The sequence below is a fragment of the Pleurodeles waltl genome, chromosome 11, assembly GCF_031143425.1.
Source record: "Pleurodeles waltl isolate 20211129_DDA chromosome 11, aPleWal1.hap1.20221129, whole genome shotgun sequence".
NCBI classification, from domain to species: domain Eukaryota; kingdom Metazoa; phylum Chordata; class Amphibia; order Caudata; family Salamandridae; genus Pleurodeles; species Pleurodeles waltl.
In genome coordinates, this window is record NC_090450.1 from 542,536,902 (window position 1) to 542,555,619 (window position 18,718).

Here is an 18,718-nt window from a genome sequence, read left to right on the forward strand (position 1 = left end):
GGTGGCCACTCATGCTGGTGATGTGCAGTTATAGTGCCTGGGCAGTTCTGCTGGTTAGTCACATGGAAAGAGGTATAAGGGTATTTGTGCTACTTGGAGTGGTGCACTTTACATGTGACCAAATTACGAAGAGGCTCGCCAGCACTTATTCTTGGCTTGCCAGATTGCACGTTGGAGCGGGCTTATGTAGGGCCATTTGTCCAAAGAATCCCGTCACAATTTCAAGTCAAGCACAAAGGTTCCGAGGGGATGCCAGGGTGTGATATCATCTCCCATCTGAAACAGCACATCTGGATCAGAACTTCATAGAAAACAACCATACCTGCAACTGGTACACTGGTTTGACCGGAGGGGTCTTGCCGCTCTGAGTCCCACATGAACAAGTTTGATACACCCCCTGTTACCGTAAGTGAAAAGAAAATGGAAGGAGAGGAAAGACTGGCGTGAGGGATTAAAAACAGTCACAGAGATATCTTTTCCTTGGGTCATGCCAGCGCTGCGCGCATGCGCGCACATACACAGTCCCAGAGCATAACGACACGTCTCTGACAAGTACCCTTCATTTGTACAGAAAAAAACACGTTCTGTTGCAGGAGTGGGTGGCGGAATGTCACATTGCGAGGGAAGGTAGATGTTCCCGCCCTCTTGTTGTGCCCTTGTACCAGAGAGCACACCCGAGCCAAGTCCACACAGCAGTTAATGTCCCTCCCAAAGGCTTTCGTACTGCAGAGAAACTAAAAAAGCTTCCGTACTTTCCAGCGAGTACCCGACCACCAGCGCCGTTACCATGGGAACCAATCAGCGCGCCATTGCTGCCTGTTGTTCCACTTGAATATCTGAATAATCCGAATTATTTGTAATTACTTCAGACCGGACATGCAACGACTCCAGGACACACGAGTGGGCATTACTAGAAGTACTGTTAATAGCTGGGATGAAAGCTGAGCAATATTTATTTTATTCAATTATTGTGTGCTTTTTCCCCTGGAGCAATACACACGGCTAATAGCCGCCTCTAACTGCTTCGCATTTTGAATAGGAAGGGAATATGCTCAACAAAATACTTGTAAAATAGAGCATAGAGGCAATAAGCTGCATCATTCATGTGGACGACATAATGAGGTAATTAAGAAGGAGTCGGGTACGTCCAGTTAACGTCAGGAGCAGTGACGTAACGAAACTTGAGTAGCTCCTCCGCAGAGTACTTGGAGGCTCCCTTCCCCTTTAGACTTATTCAGAAGAAGCTCACAGGCCCTAGCCCTGTGCTGACCCCCCCCCCCCCCCCCAACCTCCCCCCTTCCGGAGCTAGGGGGCTGCGGGGACGTTGTTATGCCACTGGTCAGGATATATTCTTTGAGACCACCTCTTTGTCAATGGTAGGATGATAAAGCTGTGGTTGGATGAGATACACGGAGTCATGCACTAGCCCACACGCTAGTGGTTATGGAGGATAATCTTTAGGCATAGGCCGGGCTACTATGTGTAATACCGAGCTGGACTAGTTGGTTCCACAGCAAATAGCAGTGCACACAGTGTCTAGTGTGTTTCCTAGTCACAAGCCAGTCAGTACGGAAGAGTCTTCAGACCACTGTGAAACTATAAGAATTCCCCTTGTCTCTGCTGTGCAGGGAGGAAGTTACATAGTGATAAGTTCTGTGCATTTCTCCTGACACACTGATACCTTTTTGCATTTGATTGGTTGTTTTTGATTGGCTACCATCAGTTGGTTGGATGCGGGTGAGGATGAAACATTTTTTAGGGGTGTTCTTTGGTGCAGTTATGGCGGTCCTATGAATGAGGCAGATGGTCTTGAATTATGATCTTTCTTTGATTAGTAGCCAATGTGAAGTTCACAAGGTGGGTGTGATACTGTTGCACTGTTGGAGGAGGGTGGCATAGGTATGGACTTTTTGAAGGTTAGTGACCTCTTATTTTTTAATCCTTTTACGGATGGGGTGGTAGTTGTTAAGTCTGGTTATCATCAGTACCAGAAAGGGGTAATTTTCTGAGGCTTGTGGAGCAAGAAGAGAAACTTTATGGTTGTCACCTTTAGATGAATTTGTTATTAGTGGTTGAGCTTACTTGGAAACTAAAGAAGAGGTGACAATCAAACTGTACACCAAGTCTGCACGCTATCTGGACTCTTTCTAGAATGGCAGCAACTATAACAAAGATTGGAGTTCCACTTTCACACTGAGTATGACCCATCTTATGTCCACTGGGACAAAGTCACTTTAATTGTATTCAGTGCTAGGAAACGTTCAAGCAGTCTGCCACTTGCATTCTTTCCCCCAGATCCAACTTGCATTCTGTGATCTTTACATGGGTATCATTTGCTTGGAGCTGATGTGGTAAGCAGCTCTATAAGCGTCTAGGACCAGCAGGAGGAAGGATCCTTGAAGATCTCTGCAAAACATATATGGATGGATTTAGAGAGAACAGATCTCAGTTTGACATGCTGACCCAAGGGTAGGTCGCTCCCCCTGCCGCTGCAGCTCCTCCAAGTTCCCGAGTTCCTGTGTTCCTGAGACCCACCTAACTGTAAGTACCCCCCTCCTCCCAGCCCCTCGCCCTGCCCGCGCCACTCACCTTCTCTCCTGCTCCTGCTTCTTTTCCTCCTCTCTGTCTCTTCCTCCTCGCTCCCCCTCTGCAATCTTCTTCTGTGTTATTCTGTTCTTCTCTTCTGTTCTTCCCTTCTGTTCTTCTGTGTTCTTCCGGTCTTCTGTGTTCTTCTTCTCTGTTCTTCTCGGTGCTTCTGTGTTCTTCTTCTCGGTGCTTCTGTGTTCTTCTTCTCGGTTCTTCTGTGTTCTTCTGTGTTCTTCTGTGTTCTTCTCTGTTCTTCTCTGTTCTTCTGCTCTTCCGATCTTCTGTGCTTCTGTCTTCTGTTCTTCTGTTCTTCTGTCTTCTGTTCTCCTGTCTTCGGCTCTTCTACCTCCTCCGTCTTCTTCCCCCGAGCCTGCCCTCCTGCTCCTTCCTCATCCCCCTCCCTCACTCGCCTCCCCCTCTCTCACCCCTAGCTAACCCGTTCGCTATCTACCTCCCTCACTCCTCCTATCTTCCTATCTCTCTAGCTCCCTATCTCACTATCTAACTCCCCCACTCTCCACCTCCTCCTACCTACCTATCTGTCTATCTATCTATTTCCCTATCTATCGACTTCTCTATCTATTTTCTCTATCTATTTCTCTATCTCTCCCCCCCTCCCGCCATCCCCTCTACTACCTATCTCCCTATCCTCTCACTCTACCTCTCTCCCTCACCCACCTCTACAACCCCCCCTCCCCTATCTTCACAACCCTACTCCTATCTCTCTCCCTAATCTCCAAACCTCCTAACACTCACCCTCCTCCACCCTAAACCCCCTCCCCCAGCTCCTCTCACTCTACCTGTCCCCCCCCCCCCTCGCGCTTTCCCGCCGCGACCTCCTGCACGCCCCCGCCCCCCAGCTCCCATTCGCCCCCAGCTGACCCCTCCCCCCCCCTCCTACCTCTTATGGCGCCCGTCCGCGCCTGGCCCGCGCCCAGCGCCACGACCCCTGGTCCCCAGCTCCCCCAAGCCCCGCTGATCCGCTACGACCCCACCACCCTCCACGCCCTCAACCCAGGGCGCTCCAAAACCTGCTTCCTAGCTCACCCCAAACGCACCCATGGACCCTTCGCCTGCAACTCCTGCAAACGCATCTTCCACCACGCAACTACCACGACCACAAGCCCACGCGCCATCAACCACCTCAAGTGCATCCTGGTCAACGCTCGTTCCGTCCACAAGCACGCCGTTGAACTTTGGGACCTCCTGGACTCCACAGCCCCGGACGTCGCCTTCATCACGGAGACATGGATGAACGCCTCCTCTGCTCCAGACATCGCTACCGCCATCCCCGAAGGCTACAAGATCTCCAGAAAAGACCGCACCAACCAAGTAGGAGGAGGTGTCGCCATCATCTTCAAAGACTCCATCAGCGTCACCACCTCCACCGAAGACCCCCCCCTCGCCGCTGAACACCTGCATTTTCAGATTCGCACCGACCCAAGGACCACCCTCAGAGGATCCCTCGTCTACCGTCCTCCCGGACCTCGCGCCTCTTTCAGCGACGCCATCGCCGACTTCATCTCCCCGCACGCCCTCGCCTCACCGGACTACATCCTCCTAGGCGACCTCAACTTCCATCTGGAACAAAACAACAACCACAACACCACCACCCTGCTCGACAACCTCGCCAACCTCGGCCTCAAACAACTGGTGAACACCGCCACCCACATCGCCGGACACACGCTCGACCCTATCTTCTCCGCCAGCAAACACGTCTTCTTCAGCCACACCTCTGCCCTACACTGGACCGACCACAGCTGCGTCCACTTCACATTCCGACGCGAGACCTCCCACCTCCGCACTCAACCCATCCCTCGTCGACAGTGGAACAAGATCCCTGAAGAGCAACTCTTCTCCGCTCTTGCCGCCAACCAACCCACCCTCACCACCGACCCCAACGACGCAGCTCTCAACCTCACAAACTGGATCTCCAACTGCGCTGACAACCTTGCTCCCCTCAAACGCACGCATCGACAGACCAACACCAAAAAACCTCTCTGGTTCTCTGACACCCTCAAAGAATCAAAGAAAACTTGTCGTGCCCTTGAGAAGGCCTGGCGCAAGGACCACACCGCTGACAACATGACCGCCCTCAAGAACGCTACACGCGAACACCACCACCTGATCCGCACTGCCAAAAGGAACTTTTTCACCGACAGACTAGACAAAAACAGCCACAACAGCAGAGAACTCTTCAGCATCGTCAAAGAGTTCTCCAACCCCAGCGCCAGTGCCAACGCCGTCACGCCCTCACAGGATTTGTGCGAATCCCTCGCCACTTTCTTCCATCGCAAGATCAGCGACCTCCACGACAGCTTCGGACACCAGACCCAACCATACACCACTGAACCCGCTTCCCCGGACATCACCCTCAACAACTGGACCCACATCAACACGGAAGAAACCAAATCCATCATGAACTCTATCCACTCCGGCGCCCCTTCGGACCCCTGCCCGCACTTCATCTTTAACAAAGCCGACGACATCATCGCCCCGCACCTCCAGACCGTCATCAACTCTTCTTTTTCTTCTGCTACCTTCCCCGAATGCTGGAAGCACGCTGAAGTCAACGCCCTACTAAAGAAACCTACGGCTGACCCAAGCGACCTGAAAAACTTCCGCCCCATCTCTCTTCTACCTTTCCCAGCCAAGGTAATAGAAAAGACCGTCAACAAACAGCTGACCACCTTCCTGGAAGACAACAACCTGCTCGACCCTTCACAAACCGGATTCCGAACCAACCACAGCACGGAAACCGCCCTCATCTCAGTCACAGACGACATCAGAACCCTGATGGACAACGGTGAAACAGTCGCCCTCATTCTCCTCGACCTCTCGGCTGCCTTTGACACCGTCTGTCACCGCACCCTAATCACCCGCCTACGCTCCACCGGGATCCAAGGCCAGGCCCTGGACTGGATCGCCTCCTTCCTCGCTAACCGCTCCCAAAGAGTTTACCTCCCTCCGTTTCGCTCAGAACCCACCAAGATCATCTGCGGCGTACCTCAAGGCTCATCGCTCAGCCCGACACTCTTCAATGTCTACATGAGCCCCCTCGCCGACATCGTACGCAAGCACGACATCATCATCACCTCCTACGCCGACGACACCCAACTTGTACTCTCCCTCACCAAGGACCCCGCCAGCGCCAAGACCAACCTACAAGAGGGTATGAAGGACGTCGCAGATTGGATGAGGCTCAGCCGCCTAAAGCTGAACTCTGAAAAAACGGAAGTCCTCATCCTCGGCAACACCCCGTCCACCTGGGACGACTCCTGGTGGCCCACGGCCCTCGGCACCGCACCGACCCCCGCAGACCACGCCCGCAACCTCGGCTTCATCTTGGACCCTCTTCTCACCATGACCAAGCAAGTCAACGCCGTGTCCTCCGCCTGCTTCCTCACTCTCCGCATGCTCCGCAAGATCTTCCGCTGGATCCCCGCCGACACCAGAAAAACCGTGACCCACGCCCTTGTCACGAGTCGCCTGGACTACGGCAACACCCTCTACGCCGGGACCACCGCCAAACTCCAAAACCGCCTGCAACGCATCCAAAACGCCTCGGCCCGCCTCATCCTCGACGTACCCCGCAACAGCCACATCTCCGCACACCTGAGACACCTGCATTGGCTCCCAGTCAGCAAAAGGATCACCTTCCGTCTTCTCACCCACGCACACAAAGCCCTCCACAACAAGGGACCGGAATACCTCAACAGACGCCTCAGCTTCTACGTCCCCACCCGCCCCCTCCGCTCCGCTGGCCTCGCACTTGCTGCCGTCCCTCGCACCCGCCGCTCCACGGCGGGTGGGAGATCTTTCTCCTTCCTGGCGGCCAAGACCTGGAACTCCCTCCCCACCAGCCTCAGGACCACCCAGGACCACTCCGCTTTCCGGAGACTCCTAAAGACTTGGCTGTTCGAGCAGCGATAACCCCCCCTTTCCCCCCTAGCGCCTTGAGACCCGCACGGGTGAGTAGCGCGCTTTATAAATGTTAATGATTTGATTTGATTTGATAACAAAAGGACATGAGCCAGTGACTTTCGATCAACATTTCATAGTCAGTAGCAACTCTTCTGAAAGGAATATGATGGTAGAATGCAGGATTCAACTTAGTCATGAAAGATACAAACTCCTCCCTTCCTGTCAGATCCCTGACAGGAAGAAGCTCACCACGTTGTTAGGTTTGAGCATTAATTTTGTTTCTAATGGCTTAGCAGTGCATGTTGTTTCTGAGGCAGATCTGAAATTGCTCAACGTTTCGGTGTCGGCATCTGACGTTTTAGAAGAGGAGTGATTATCTTATGGTTGCCTATAAAGAAGGGCATGTTGACAAGGTCGGTGATGACAGGCATCGGTGCATTGAGCTCTGTCACTTTCTGTAGGTATGATTTGTTTTGGAACAAAGATGATAAGTGTTTGACATCTTTTTCTCGAGCCATGCAGAACTTACAGAAGAGTGGAGCCCCTCACATGCTCTTCTGCATAGAGATACAGAGGGGAGATTGGGGCGTGACGCTATCTCTAAAGTAACACAGCCCTTACAGCTTTATGCCTTAAACAGCAGAACTATTGTCAGGTTACGGATATCCTGTAGGCCCAGCCTCAGATCAGGTTACATAGTTCTTTAAGACTGGGCTTTAGCTATTCCAGGGGTTGTCCTAATGTTGCAGGTCCAGGCCTGAGAATAAAAGAGCTATGTCTTAGGTACAAACGTTTGGGCTTTAGACAGCAGAGCTAGCCATGTGGTTATAGAGCTATTGCAGAATCGAATCTCTGACTTCAGAGCTATCCCTTGGGTTACATAGATTTAATTTGTGTGTATTCTGGATTTAGACAGTGGTAATATGATTTTAACGACTAATCCAATCTCATCCTTTCAAGCCACTTTAGCTAATTGGTACACACGAGGGACTATTGATGCCAGGGGAAACAGAAGAGTATGACCCCAGGTCCTGACAAATGGGTGTAAGGTAAGAAAGAGGAGGAAAAGAGGGGAGTTTTGAAAATACAGCGAAAGATTTTGTGGTCACACTCTCAGCGATGTCCACTTCGAGAAGTAGAGAGAATAATCAGAAGTTGTTTGAAAAATGTAATTCTGAGTTACAAACTAGGACACAAAAAGGTGAGCTTGCGGTGTATGCAAACCTGGATCCACAAGGAGGCTAGGAGCAGACACTAGTTCAGCAGTGATATACAGTGACTAGTAAAAGTATGACAGTGGCTGAGGAGCAGACAGATACTAATGCAACAGTGACTCCTAGTGATCGTTCATAGCGTGGCTCTGAGTGTGGCCTTGGGTGTAGAAGGACAAGGGGACAGCTGTTGTGCCTAGTTTTCAGGCAGGGTATGTATTTTTGATTTCTAATGCACCAATGCAGGCCAGTTCAAGGCACTATAATTTACAAATAACATTAGTGGAGCTCTAATAGTGGCAGCAGTGGCTGTTTGAGCTCTAGTAAGAGAAACAACTTGTTGAATACAAAAATTGGGTAACACATTTTGGTCAAACCTATTTTCTCTAACTATCAAAGAAACCAACTTGGTAAATGACTTTTATCTCGAAAATATGTTTATTAGGAACTCCTCCCCCATCTATCCTGTAGTGTTGTTGTCCCCCATTTCTCACATTTAAATTCTTATCTCCCACTTGAGGAGCAAGGCAGACAGAAGCCTGTGACCCATGCTAGATATAGCTCGATTGGCCCTAGCTGGATGACCCTCGCACGGTCTTCAATTAGGAGTTGCCAGGGGTAGCAGCTACCACAGGCTTCCTCGTGTGATCTCTAGCACTGCTTTGCAACCCCTGACCTCAGAGGTGCGAAAAACAGTGCCAAGGACAGAAGGTAACAGTGTCCTGATGAGTAGTGCTTTCTGCAGCTCCCTCTGGACCCTGGGAAATTAGCTTACGGTCAAGAATTATAAATAACTTAAGTAGTGCAATGGCCATTTTCTGCCGAAATAAAAAAAAATGAAATAAAACAAAGACACGTTTTAAACAACTTTGTTTAATGTTTTATTATTTTGAAAAAAACTATGCAGTTGAAGAAAGCCTTTATTTCTGGGATTTGCACGATTGAAAGGGCCTGAGACATGATTATAACTCAAAACGTATTAACATTTATGTGAAATAATTTAAGCTAACAATATAGTTCACATTCAATGTATGGTTCATACGAATTAATACAAGTAAACATAACCACTATTGCTTATTAAATCTAATTTCTGGTCATCATCCCTCTGTGATTAATCCAATAGACATATCTGTTTGTAAGTTTTTTGGTTATATTAATTGTTCAGTTATTATGGGGTTCTTAACTTCAGGAATTATTTTGAAGTCATCGGGGTTTGATCATGTGACATTGATTCCTGGGGCGAAGGTCAAATGATTAAAGGTTAAATGACGATTCTTCATGTAATGTTACTGAGATCAAAGAATGCGTGATGTCACTTCCGCTGCCCGTTTCATTTTCGGCAGTCAACTTCCATTGTCCCTGAAGCCTTCCTGCACACCGTGAGCATGAGCTGTGCAGATATATTTGTGAGAGCCAGCGTTTCTTTGCACGGTGGCTTGGAGGCAAGGCCTGCAGCAGAGAAGGTGTTCTGTACAATGCTGTTTTAGACAAATGTTTACTTTTAGACATGCTAGTAAGGAGGAAAATGAATACCTGGAGCAAAACAGCCCTGAAAGAGTCCTGGAGCCACTCCAAAACTTCACATGCGGCTTGGCTTGTCTGGCATTCATCCTGTTGTGTTAATGCTCAGTCCGCTCCTGGTGGGAAGACCTCCTGATGCTTGCCTTCTTTTTTGCTTCTCTCGGTATGTTTTTGGCAGGATGGGAACATAATACTGCAGTTGAAATATCAGCCTGTAACAATATCACATTCACAATATCAAAGATCGCCATATTGTTGAGATATTGACTGAAAATAGTAAATCTGTACTTCTTTATATATTCTTTACTTGACCGTGCATTGCCTCATTATGAGTCTCGGACACACTATGTAAATCTGCAACACTGAAGTTAACGTTACTGGGATTCCATCAACTCCACAGAAATTTGGAATTATTGGGAGAATCGCTAATTTCGGTACCTATTCACATAGCAATCACCATTACTTCCTGCAGTTTCCATTGGAACATCAGAAAGCGCCATAGGAGACCATACCGGTCCTTGGTATTTCCGCTGTCCTTAGCAGTGCAGTAGGCCCAGTGACTCTCATGAATGTATCCACCGGAATTAATAGGCCACTTGTAATGAGAGCTGTAGGGAAGGAAACATTGTGGATGTAATAATATTACCAGTCTGTATTTAGGCTACAATATTGTGACATACAACAAGTTTTGGCTTTTCGTGGGTAGAGGGGATCCCCAAATGCTTACCTCCCCACCTCTCTTTTCCTTTGTATTTTTTTTCTTCCCTCTGTTTCTGTTTTCCCCGACTCACATTTTTTAACAAGTAGGTAACTATTTCCCCACACATGGCCTTCTTGTTGGTACCCTCCTTACTGATCTCCTCTGCCACCCTGCCACCATGTCCCCTGACCCTATTTTCCTACAACCCATGCTGCAACACCGCCTGCCATTGAAATAAAAGAAAAGACTTCAGTGACCTGAAGCTATTTGTTTTCCTGAACTTTTTATCTGTGTTTCCCAATTTTTTAAACTACTTACATTTTCAGTGCCTTCCGTTTTGGGAACTGTTGAAAGCTTTGGGTCATTTTTTTTTCAAGTTGTCATCAACCCTCAGTTCCGATTCCACATTTTCCTTTTTTATCCTTTTAGCTATTTGCCCAAATGACTTTTCAAACAGACAGTTCATCAAGGCTTTGTGTTCACCAATTTGTTTTCCACCATATTGTTTCTTTAAATTATTCTCATAATACCTCAGCAGTTTTCTTCCTCCGTTATTAGTATCACATCGGAGTCAATATTACATAAAGTGCCCTGGGCCGAAACAGGTGTGTGCTTCCACTTTCTGTGCACCGGGGCACTTTAGCATTACAGAAGGAGGCATGGATGCTTGTGCAGCTCCTTCTGTAATACATGAAGTGCTGGCACCATACTAAAGGGAGTCCACTAATGTGTATGGGAACGCAGCCACGTGCAAATGAGGGAAGCACTTTGCCTCTGTACCTACACAGTATTACCAGTCGTGGCTCGTGAGAGGGAAAAGGGGCAGGGCAAGGCAGCGTGGCGTGTGGCGGGGAGGGTGGGGGGTGTCACAAAAAAAATGTAACTTTCCTTTTTTACCATGCCGTTCCGCTCCTTCGTTGCAGGCTGCAGGCAGGCACAGGCTCCCATCGTGCCCTGTGGCCAATCGTGACGCTGCTCAGAGCAGCGTCAGGATTGGCTCGGAGTGCCCAGCCAGGGCACTCCCAGGCAGACTGGGAGCCTGTGCAGACTCTCTCCAGCCCAGCAACAATGTTGCTGGTCAGGAGAGAGCCCTGTGCGCATATGTGTTTGGCCAGCCCCAGAAGGCCGGCCAAACATACTTGCGAATTGAGGGGGAGTTCTCAACTCTCCCCCTCCATCTACTTCATGCCAGTGGCCTGCCCACCTTTACAGAAACAACATAATAAACTCTGTTTATTATGTTGTTTCCATGAACGTTTTGCAGCTCCTGCTGCTGGTGGGGGGGAGGGCGACGTATTACAGGTGCAGACACAGGGGCAAGGAGGCTCTCAGAAGGCACACTCAGTGAGACCCACAAAAAGGTGGCGCGCAGACAGTGTTTCCTTTGGGCGCCTCTTGGAAGGTGGAGAATGGGTACATTTCCCTGCAGGTGGGTTCAATCAATAACTCTACCCACTGGCAGAGGGATATCTGTCCCCCTTGAAAGTGCATGTCTGATGCCAACAGCACTGTGAAAGGCAGGCCAACCGCTTCAGTCTGTTGGTCTGTCTTTAACTAGCATGCAGCCTGCAGGGTTGCGTACATTTGTGTCAGCCCTGGTGGCAGCACATTTATCAGTAATATGGTGCACTGCCATGTTTGCGCCCAGCACACCTCGTTAAAGGTGCACCGTGGTGCAAACAGGGAAAGTGCAGCCTTACTATAATATAGGCAAGGACCTCAGTTCTAGAGCCTATTTTATATAGGAAATGACTTTCCTATCTCACTTAGTCCACACATTTAAGGAATAGTGTTGTCTCCACAGTACCACTTCCTCCAGTGTCTACTGTCCATGTTTATTGTGGTGACCATGCATCAGCACTGTTTCAGACATGTCCTAGACTGTAAATGTTGCTCCTCTGATCTGGGCTCCAGAACTGGGCACAGTACTGACACCACACTCCGATTCTGACACAATACTCCAAATATGGCCAAAAGACAATACTCCAGGTGAGAAAACCTAAAACGTGATGGATACAATTATTGAATGACTATCTGGCATAGTTAATTACTATGGGCCCCACTTCAGTCCATTGTTTTTTTCGCTCACTGTCTTGGAGCCTTGCTAGGCCAGAGCTCCACTATTTGGCAACACAAAATCCACACACCTGTATCAGCATATCTGGGACTTATCATTGAGGTGGAGATTGAGTCACCTCATCGCGAGGTATGGGTCCTGCTGTGCAGTGAGCATATGATGATAGACTGGAATGCAGCCTTGGATAATTATCAGTGGATGTTATTAATTCAACCTCTCTAGCCATAACAATTCCCAGTGAGTCACCCTTAGTGGCACAGGGATTTTCAGATATGGATACCCCATCTCTCCATTCTACAAGGACTTAAACTGCACCCCAATGATAAGATCAAAAAATTATGAAACATCCGTGGTAGCTTGTGTTCTCATTCAGAGGACACATGCCATAGCAATTAGGGAAGGTCTGTCCCTTTATGTGTAGGGCCATGGCTGATTTCCTTATGGTTGGACCTTATATCAAGTCAAAATGAGCAAAGAAACACAAACGAATGGAACTCAACCCAGAATAATTACCAGTGGTTGGGGTTAATTGAAGCTCTTCACCATTCACCTTTTGTTTTCCCAATGAGTTGATCTGTGTGAAATGTATATGCTCGGATGTAGGCTCGGTAACTTGCCTTGTACGGAGGGCTTACTCTGTTCCTCAGTGATGGATATAACATGTTTGGGGTTCCTTGTATTACCCTACATAAGCCGCGTGGCATACCAATTCTAAAAAAAATGGTCCCTTCGCAGCCGCTTCAAGGCAGACTTGTTTATGGTTGCACCAACTCTAGAGAGCAAAACAATAATGCAGTGTAATGCAGCCAAGAACAATTACTAATGGTTTAGACCACCATCTATTGCTTTTTGTTCCACTAAAGAGCTAGCCTCCAGAACTTGCCACGTTGCTACACATAGGCCTCCAATACAGAGTATGGCTTCTCTTTGTAATAACCACTTGGAAAGGACTTTGAAGGGCTTATTGTAATCATACTGGCAATACGGCGTCAAGGCACTGTAATGGGCGTAAAAACAGGCCATAACTGTTTACTTTCAGAAGAAAATCCTCAAAAAATAATACTTAATAGATATAATGTGGGTTTAAAAGAGGGTGTTCAGAGAGATTAAACCTTGCCCTAAAAACAGTTCAAGAACTCACTCACTCACTGATTACCTGCAGAGGACATCTGATTACACACTAAAATTTCATTTCCTCTGATTCAGAATCTTCACCTTCTAAGGTCAACAAAATGATTACTTTTGGAATTAAAAGAAAGAGCAATGGTCATCCTAGGTTCCTAGGAGAGTGAATTTACTGGAATATAGCAACACACGGCTCTTTTTGCTGGGGTATGAACTGTCTGCCCCTGCATCCCTTTTTACTCAAGACCATTGTGTATCAATTTCATGCTCGGTGTTGGTGTCAGCAAAATAATTCAGCACCAAGCAGTTAGGAAACTCTGGATTGGGTGGGCTACCTATCGCTAGAACAGCTGAGACAGCATACTTAGTGGACACCTCTACCTCCTTAAACTTCTCCTCACTCCTAGCCAGCACAGTATTTCATACTTTACGGTTTGTCATCGACTCCTTGCAGTGCTCTCGAAAATTGTTCATGCCAATCTCCCTTTTAGCCATTTATTTTCCCACCTTATTTCCTTGTCCATCTGCCTTCATGTAATACTACTATGTAATGGCAAAATCTAACTTGCAGCCACAGAATTCTCTTGTTGGCTGCTAGACACCATTTAAAAGTGGCAAAGTAACGCATGCACTACCAAGGTACACACTTCCTTCATCCCCATCACTTTGTCTTAGTCCTTTTTATATTAGTACCATCAGGCTGCTTCATTACTGTTTGTAAACCACCATCTTCATTGACCTCCAGTCCACAAGCCTGTTTACGGTTCAATACCTTCAGCAACAACAGTGGTCTTCTTCAAGCTAGGGGCCCTGTTATCTGACATCTAAGGTGCAGTGATGCTGAGCGCTTAGGCAGTGTCCCAGTACAGTTAATTTCCTTGTGGACTAGCATTTGCCTGCTTCCAGGGCATCTAAATAATAGCCATATATGTTTCCATAAGTTTCTTGATACTGGCAGATCCCCATGTATCGCCAAGAAGATTGGCTGTTGGACCCCCAAATTGTCTCTGTCTCAGCAGCTTATAATTCAAAATAAGTGCTTCCAAACCCTACTGTATGGCTATCATTCTTGTCGCAACGAGCAGCAAACCCCATGGTGCAGTCTGGAGACACCTATACAGTTTAGGTCACAGAAAGCTTTCCATGATATAATCCTCCGTGAATACATATATCGAGATCTAAGTTCAGCTCTGCTCCAACTTAATACGTAAAGATTTTGTCTCACCATCCAGCTGGGTGTGCAGATTGCAGGTAAGCGCTGTGAAGGCAAAAACTGCAAATAGTGCTTCATGTACCAAGACGCACTAATGAGTCAGAGCCTCCTCTAGCAAATTTTTGTGATCAGACTGGCAAGTAACCAATGCACAAAGGTATGCAAACATCACTCACTGTGCAGTTGCACTGTTTCAGCCATCTAAAACGTCCTTCCTGCACCGGCCTGTTATGTGATGCATGCACTGTTCAGACACTGGGGCATATTTATGGAAAAGTGCAGCATCATTCATGATGCGCCACTTTTCTAGCGCCCCATTGCGTCCCCCTCACAGCACCAGGCGTGCACGTATTTACAATACGGCGCACCATGGCAGTCGTGTCGGCATTAGCGTCATAATTTATGGCCTCCCTGTGCGCCTAAGGCAGGTGTTAAGGTGACGCTCCCTTGACGCAGGTGTTCATAATGACGTTAAAAATGGCGCTGTGAAATCTAGTAAATTTCACTGCACCATTTTTCTGAGCCTCCCTACATGTGAACGGCCCACTTGCATAAATTATGCCTGGCACAGGCCTAATGTGGAACAAGGGTTTACAAAGTGGTGCAATGCTTGCATTGCGCCACTCTGTAAATATGGCCTGTGGGAAATGCAACCTTAATACAAAATTTGCTTCAAGAAAATGAAACAAATGTGGCACAAGATGACCCAAGGAGCATCATAAATATGCCCCATAGGTTGGTAATAAACACAAAGGAGCCCCCGGACCTCAGTATATCTAAGGTGAGCAGCCAATGTTGTCAATTCAAATATTAAAAAAGTGTAAAAGCAGATTGCTCGTAGTACTCAAAGTCGCTGTGCAGTTTTGGCACCAAAAGCTCAATAGAAGTCTCTCCTTCAAGACACCTTCACAAGGGTGAGTCCCATGAGCACCGTCAGACCCATGGTAATCACATCCTTTTGTTCCAAAGAGGGTCAGCTCCCGATCCTAATGAGGACATTTGAATTTAGGGGAAATAAGCGTGGTGGCACCAGAACATGACATGTAAAGCAAATGATTGCAATAAAGCAAAGCAGCATGTGATTGTCCACTCTAAAGCCTTCAGTACTCAGATAATCATATCCTACTCCCATTCACTTCTCCTAGCACAGATGCATGCTGTACCATCCACATAAACATGTGAACCAAGGATCCACTCATTCATCTCCGATTCATCCACAGACACAAACATAAAAACACTCATATGATTCAACATACAGGAAGATCCCACCCATTTTATAAGATCTGGGTTTAGTATTTAAAAACAACTGTTATCAAGGTGTCAAAAGACAATTTAGCTTGAGGTATGTGTAAAGAATTTGTTAATAAATATTTTAGGGGTTGAAGTAAAAGATGAGACTGTGCTGCAGACTGAGCAAAAGAAGGTTCTCTGGGGTTCACACCCTTGTTCAAAAGGGCAAAGGACCTTTTTAATTGACTGGATAAAGGCAGCCTTTAGCCTTTGATATAAGCGATGAACTTACTGACCACGCAGACGTTCTACTTAGCATTTGCGCACTGTGGGTTCCAGATGGACAGAGTATCCAGAATGCACTACTGTGGGCTAATTGCCTCGGATCAGAGGAGCTGTGAGGGAGCCAGGTACCTCAATTCTTTCTTTTCTTTCCTAATGGACCATTCTCTAGTATCTGCTCTAACAGCAGGTGCATACAGACATGGGGCTTGGACCCTTGCAGGATTTACTTCTTGGTCACTGGTTATTGGAGTAACTGAAAACACTCAAATGTCTGCTAGTAAGTACAATTACAAGCACCCAGAAAATGACAAGAACTGCAAACTGTGCCACGTGAGCCCACTTAAGACAACAAACAAGGAAAGGAAGTGGTTATCTCCTCCTAAACCTACCTTAGAGGACAAGCATTGCCCAGTCAGCAATATATGTGGGTGACTACATCCCTACACATCAAACACACACATTACTATTTGGAAGCAAGTTTCAGGAAATTGTAGTCTTTGTACAAGAGAGAAATATTATTTTCAGCAATAATATTGCCTCAATGTGCAACACTTAAGGGTGGCATTCAAAACCTCTCGCGGGGAGAACAGATGTGGAGATCAACACATGAAAGATAACACTACTACTACAATAAAGACAACAACAACAAACTGAGTTAGAAAATCTTAAGAATCCCCCATGTGGGAACATAACAAAATATTAGGCAGAGTAGAGAGTTTATTATGGGAAGTTAAACTCTTTCCGAAAGAATTATTTCCACAGCTTCACTTACCCATTGCAAAGATATTGTATTCACAATATCAACTACCAACCTTTTGTTAAGGTAAATAAATGTGGAGTTTAGAATTCTAAATCTTTCCTCCATCTCAGGTGCCCTCCTTGAAGATACGTCCGCATAGTATATAGGCAGTATTTTGGACATCATCACTTTACAAGTTGAGACTGAAATAATACTGTGGCATACATTTGTTTATGGCGAGTGATAAGGATGTATACAGAAAAAGTAAAGGAGAGGGGGGAATCAGCAATATGAGAAGGAATAGGAAAGTAAATAGTATTATCCTCAGGGAGTGTGAAAAGCAGAGGAAAGAAGGCAAGAGCAATAAAGAGTTCCACCCGAGCTGGTCCCATTTTCTCACCCAATTACAGACCACAGGAAACACAAAAGGCCTAGCTGTAGCTGCAGAGTCGTTGAACACCAGTCCTGGCAGCAAAGCCTGAATTCTTGTTTTTTTTATCTTGCAGAAATGTATGGGACAAAGTCCGGGGATCAAACTCATGTCTCCCTGCAGAGTGTCCCCTGCATACAGCTCCCAGAAGGTACTGAACACTGCTACATCTGCAAGTCTCAGAGCCAGGAAGCAACAGCTGAGACAAGCTGCAGATTTTTGCACTTTCGCAGGTGAGATGCATACTGTTTTTATCCCCATCTCCAGCAGGGTTTGGACTAATGCTAAGTATGTAAGTGCTCCTTGCCTTACCTTACCGTTCCTTTCCATATTGTCACACACACGTGTGTGTTATGGGCCATCCCTTTCTTGTCCTTAAAAAACATTTGTCACTTTGTATCTCTAGCTGTGCTTCTCTCTCAATCCACCTAGCTCCAGTCTCTTGTACTGTTTCTGTCTCGTCTGTCAGTCTTTTTTCTGATCTGTGTACTCTTCTGCCTTAACATGTCTATCCTCCATTCCAGTGTTGCACTTCGCTTTCATAAGTGATAATTTCACTCCCGTAGAAAATCACCATAGACTTTGAAATGTGTGTTCAGTAATGCTTTCCAAATGCGCTGTGGTCGAGCTGACTACTGACATTTTCTAGCATATTCTCCTTTGCTTTCTGAAATCTTCCTCAGGTGCTGAAAATGTTTTTTTTCAATCACAAACTTTAATTCTCGCAGCAGTATGTTGGGTAAATGAATGAGGATGGGCAAGTGGCCCCCATCCATGCATAGTCATTTGCATCTTCAACAGATGCAACAAAATGGAGCCTGACACCCCCTGAATCGTCTCCGGCTGTCAGAAGCGATGTTCTCTCTGGTTTTTTTGTGCTAAAAACTTTTTTTCCATAAATCATCTATTTTGACTTTAATATATGCGAGGTAGCTAAACAGATTTTCCATTTTTCTCTTTGAGTTTATAAAAAATGAACGGTTTAATATTTTGGGGAAAAAAAATCTCCAGATCCCGAGGTTGGACAGCAAGATGAGGCAGATAGGGACACAGAAGGGGAGTTTATGTTGAAATCAAACTCGGTGACGGCGTTGGTGAATTAAACAGGCATCATACTTTAGGAAGATAGCTCAGTTCGTTAAGGTGAAACTGTTACTTAAAGCTGTGTATGACTAGCCACACATGGATGAATCAGTGGGGCCTTTTCAGCCTTTTATTCACCTGGAGTTAATAAAGGGAGTGCCCTTGACGGGGGTAATTACATCTTCAGCTTTCAGTGCTTAGCCAATTCTAGGATTTTTATGCAACATATTTGATCAAAAGTTAAAATTGCTTGATGCAGGTTTCAGGAATCTTGTGTGGCACAGAAGCAGGGTTTGCACAGTCCAGACTTGGTAATCCAGGTGATCAATCTTTGATGGCCCCCGGGCATCAGTTATTCCTATCCTACCCTGTCCGTTAGCTCATGCCCTTCCGGTGAGTAAGGTCTAGGCATCTTCCTTCTTGGGAGGGCACTCTGCAGAGTTGGATATGATGGGGCAAAGTATCCACAAACATTTTAGCAGAACCAGAGAGGGGTAACAGCCACGTCTGCACCAACACAGTCTTGTCAGTACCTGAATTCTCCATGAGAGCACGGAATGGGAAGTCGCTGTTGCATGGAAAGAACCAGGTTGG

The 18,718-nt window shown here is 46.9% G+C and overlaps 1 protein-coding gene across 3 annotated transcripts in view; it reads left to right on the plus strand.

Moving 5' to 3' along the window:
* HR (HR lysine demethylase and nuclear receptor corepressor) overlaps positions 1 to 18,718 on the plus strand; it is a 316,649-nt gene that overhangs the window by 131,988 nt on the left and 165,943 nt on the right. For all 3 annotated transcript variants that reach the window (XM_069213971.1, XM_069213973.1, XM_069213972.1), the window contains exon 5: positions 17,118 to 17,274. In XM_069213971.1, the coding sequence (XP_069070072.1) occupies positions 17,118 to 17,274 (157 nt within the window). The remainder of the gene's footprint in view (positions 1 to 17,117; positions 17,275 to 18,718) is intronic.